The sequence below is a fragment of the Parasteatoda tepidariorum genome, chromosome 4 (genome assembly GCF_043381705.1).
Source record: "Parasteatoda tepidariorum isolate YZ-2023 chromosome 4, CAS_Ptep_4.0, whole genome shotgun sequence".
NCBI classification, from domain to species: domain Eukaryota; kingdom Metazoa; phylum Arthropoda; class Arachnida; order Araneae; family Theridiidae; genus Parasteatoda; species Parasteatoda tepidariorum.
The window spans coordinates 80570229-80574725 of record NC_092207.1 but is presented as its reverse complement, the minus strand read 5'-3'; the positions used below and the strand labels follow the sequence as shown (position 1 = coordinate 80574725).

General features: G+C 35.2%; 1 protein-coding gene across 1 annotated transcript in view; it reads right to left on the bottom strand.

Annotated features, from left to right (window-relative positions):
- Window positions 1-3333, bottom strand: part of LOC107441488 (uncharacterized) — a 5046-nt gene extending 1713 nt beyond the window's left edge. The window contains exons 1-2 of the mRNA XM_071180396.1: window positions 1021-3333; window positions 78-785 (exon numbers count right to left, since the gene is read on the bottom strand). Of these exons, the coding sequence (XP_071036497.1) occupies window positions 78-785; window positions 1021-3333 (3021 nt within the window). The remainder of the gene's footprint in view (window positions 1-77; window positions 786-1020) is intronic.
- Window positions 3334-4497: the final 1164 nt, after the last annotated feature.

Sequence of the window (4497 nt, the reverse complement as noted above, 5' to 3'; positions counted from 1 at the left end):
AGTTTATGTGTGCTTGGCAGCAGTATAGGACTGATAAAGCTTTCAAGGTCTTTTCTTTCAGTTAACTTGGTGCTTACTCTTAAGATACCTTCTTCGTCTTTAAAGACGCATAAAGATTTTAACCTGGCGATATCTTCGTCATTAAATGACTTTTGCTGAATCTGCTTCAGTAATATCTTTTCAGCCTCATTCAATTCGTACAATTTCAGCTCGCCAATCTCTCGTTCAGTTCTTGTTTTCTGAGCATTTTTGAGGAATCTTAGAATCCATGCCGTCATTCTTAAAATTTTTAAGTAACTCGAAAAATATGCTAGCATCCATGAATTTTCAGTGTTCTCGCAGGTAAGAGTTGCCACAACGGTTTTTCTCTGCTCTAAGTATATTTCCTCTTCATTTTCTATTGGGGTTGAATTAGGCCACTCTTCTTTAGACTTGGACAACCAAAGTGGGCCCTCCCACCATTTAGTTTCCAGAAGCTTTGAAACAGTGCATCCCCTAGATGGCAAGTCAGCAGGATTACTAATACCAGGAACATGTCTCCAATCCTTGGGATCACTACATTCACGTATTTTCTTCACTCTGTTACAAACGAATGTTCCCCAGGGTAGGTCATTCTTCTTAATCCAGAACAAGGCAGTTGTTGAATCCGTCCAATAATATGTTTCATTTATTTCCAGAGTTAAACTTTTCGTGACGAATTCAGATAACTTAGCGCCAATATAACAAGCTAATAATTCAAGTCTTGGAATCGTAATTTTTCGCAGTGGAGAAACTCTTGACTTCACCTGTAAAAGTTGCACTTTTATTTCATCTTGCGATTCATTTCTCAGAAAAATGGCAGTTGCGTACGAATATTTTGAAGCGTCAGCAAAATCATGCAAACTACTGGAAATTCTATTAAGGCGACTGCCTGGGTACGATGAAATTTTTTTTAAAAATTAATTTTTTTTTAAAAACATATGTGTTATTGGTTCATGTGTGACATAAAATGATATAAGCAANTAAATCCTCAAGCCAAACTAAGAATTCCTTTTTCAAATCTTCTGTTAATCTGGTATCCCAACTTAGTTTTTCTTGCCAACTTTTTTGCAGAATCAATTTTGGTATCAATGTGACTGGACAACTAAATCCAATTGGATCAAACATTCTTTGAGCCACAGATAACACTGTACGCCGTGTGATTGGCATATCTTTCATCTTCATTTTTGGTACATCACAAAACAAGGAATCTTCTCGTTTGTTCCACAGTAATCCAAGTACTTTAGTTACTTCCTCTTTTTCTTCATCTTCATCATTATGTATTTTCGTATGCTCCCAGCATCTTAAGTCAAATTTTCCTTTGCCCATTATTTCGGTCGATTTATTGATGAAGTTCCGCAATTCCTCTTCAGTATCCGCAGAAGTGACACAATTATCCACATAAAAAGAATATAATAACTTCTCGGCAATTTCAGAGTCAAACTGTCTCAAATGAAATTTGATAACTGCTCCAAGCAGAAACGGACTGCAGTTTACCCCGAACACTACACGACAATGTCTGAAAAGTTTTATTTCTGTTTTATTATCATCCTTCCACCACAAAAAACGTAAGTAGTCACGATCTTTATCATTTACTGAAATTTGAAGAAAGGCACCTTTTATATCGGAAATTACCCCAATGCTGTTTTCTCTAAATTTTAGAATTATCACGGGTATCAGTTCCAGCAAATTTGGCCCCTTGGCTAAGCAATCATTTAATGAAAAGGATCCTTTCTGTTTGGCAGATGCATCAAAAACGGGTCTCACCGGAGTTGTCAAGCTGTTTTTAAAAACTGCTCGGTGAGGAAGGTAATGTGCACTGTTGCCTTTAAGTTGTTCAGGGACTTCTTCTATAACACCTTCCTTACACCAATTTTCAAAAATTGCATTGTAGTCGAAAAATTTATTAGCTTCATTAAGTTTTGTTGTAGTTGATAGTAATCTTTTTTCGGCTACTTTTCTATTGTCGGGCAAGATGTTGGCTTCTTTGATCCATGGCAAATAAATTTCATACCGTCCTTCAGAATTCAATTTAACTGTTCTTTCGAAGTGCACTTGGACTGTGTCCTCTATTTCCCTTTGATCTTTTATTTCACATGCATCTGTTATACCTATTGCTTCAAGCTTCCAAAGGTTTTCTATGTCAGTGGTCTGAGTTAATAGAGAAATCAAAACATTCGAAAGATTGGCGTCAATTACTGAGGGTTTCATTTTCCCCATAATGACCCATCCTAAATAAGTCTCTACTGCAGTTAAACCACACGCCAAATTGCACACTTTCCCATTGTAAAGTTTTCCTGCTTCATCGGCTCCAATTAATAACTCAATAGGCTGTCGATGATTCCCAATATCACTAAGTGAGATGCCCTTCAGTACCATTTCCTGCATCCAAGGTCCATCATGAAGTCGTGGAACAAAACTGCAAATTTTATGTTGATCCAAAACATACATATTACAACTATAACTATTTTTCAAATCAGTAACTTTAATAGAAAAAAGATTATGAATTTCGCTGCTTGATTTTGACCCTCCAAATAAGCTATGAATCAATGTTTGAGTATCAATTTGGCGAAATTTCAGTTCCTCAACAGTGCTCTTCAGAATATATGAGCGTTGAGAGCCCGTGTCAATTAATGCTCTTATAGCACGCTTTCCTTCTTTACTCTCAATATTTACCATTAAAGTTTGAAGGAATATCTCTCCAGAACAGCAAGAATTCGCAAGTATTACATTTTGGCATTCACTCGAATCAATTACTTTTTCATCTTTTACTTCGTGCTTGTTTGGCGATAATTCTGCACACATGATCGACCAATGTCTCTTAGCACAAATTAGACATTTAACACTTGATTTGCAATATTTTGCTTTATGTCCAAACTTAAGACATATAAAGCAAGCTTTTTTATTCTTAATTAGTTCTTGCTTCTGATGGTAAGCCAATTTGGCTGCCGTAAAACAATCTTTACTCTCTTGGTTTTTGTCGCAAAATACACACCTTTTATCTACCACAGTCCTCGAGCTTTTACTTCCAGAAAATAACTCAATTGCTGTTGGTATAAATATATCAGTTTCAGTCTTCTTTTCTTTCTTAGTACCAGCAGCAATAAATTTGAATCCAGTTCTCACTAAAGAAATTCGTTGTTCTCCTTCTCCTTCGTTTCTCAGAAACAATAGCAGTTGCTTCAATTTTTCACAATACGTATTTTCTTGAACCTTTGTTGTTGAATAACTCCTTAACCAAACTCTTAAAATCTCTTCAGGAATGCACGATTCAACCAAAGGGAATAACATTGCTGCGTATTTGTCACTGGTCATTCCTATTGACTCTAAAGAACAAAGGTAGGATTCCAATTTATCGTATAAATGAGTTACATTTATTCTTCTCGGTTGTTCTGTGGCACTTTTAATAACTAGACTCAATAATTCTCTGACATAAAATTCAATTAACAATTCTTCACCACCAAATCTATTTTTTTAGCATTCAATAACCTTATCATAATTGTCAGCAGTGGCGGGGAAACTCTCCACGATTTCTCTAGCTCTGGAACCAACTACGGTTGCTTGATATAAATAATGGAATTTATCTTCTTTTTCCATTTCTAGGTCATCGTGGATACGCTTAAACTGATTCCAGAATGTAAGCCAATCCTTAATGTCACCTCCGAATTGTTTCAATTCAATCTTGGGTAACTTTAATTTTCGTCTGCTTAGCTTTGGCGACGAACTAAAGGAAGCCAAGGAAGGTTCAACTTTTTTATTGAAATGGTCTGCAATTTTCACGCGAGCGAGATCCATTTTTTCATTATACTCTTCTGTACTAGTAAGTTCCATTTCAAATTCTTCATCAGTTTCAAACTTTTTTTCTAGTACTTTTGAATCGAAATCATTTAATATTCCATAGAGTCGTTCTAACGTGGCACTTTTAAATTTTAATACTTCATCATCTGGTAAATCTTTATTTAATTCTTCAAATAAAGTATTAAACGTTTTGGTAAAGGAAGCTCTAGTAGCTCTGCGTTTCTTTTGTTTCTTTTTTGTAGTATACTGAATAAATAGTTAATTTAACTTAAAGTTGTCATGTTCAGTCAATACTTGCGTAACTCAATAATTTCTACAGGTTATGGACTCCAGCAAGCTATTTATGCGAAGTTAAAATAATGAAATAATTGAGTTTGGCGATAGTTAAGCGGAAGTGTTAGTGCTAATTTAATTCATATTCCGAAAGTCAGCAATTGCAGTTAGTTTTAAGTAATGGATCAAGGAAAAATCCAAGTGAAACCATTAAGTGGTAAAAGTGATTGGGTAATTTGGAAATACAGAATTAAGTTTGTTTTGAATTATCACGCAGATGCTCTGGAAGTTGTTGAAGGAAAGATGTACAAGCCAGAACTGCCTGAGCCAACAGCTTCTGAAACTATCAAAAAGAAATATAAGGATGATCTCAGAGATTTTAATAAGGCAAATAACTGTGCTATGATG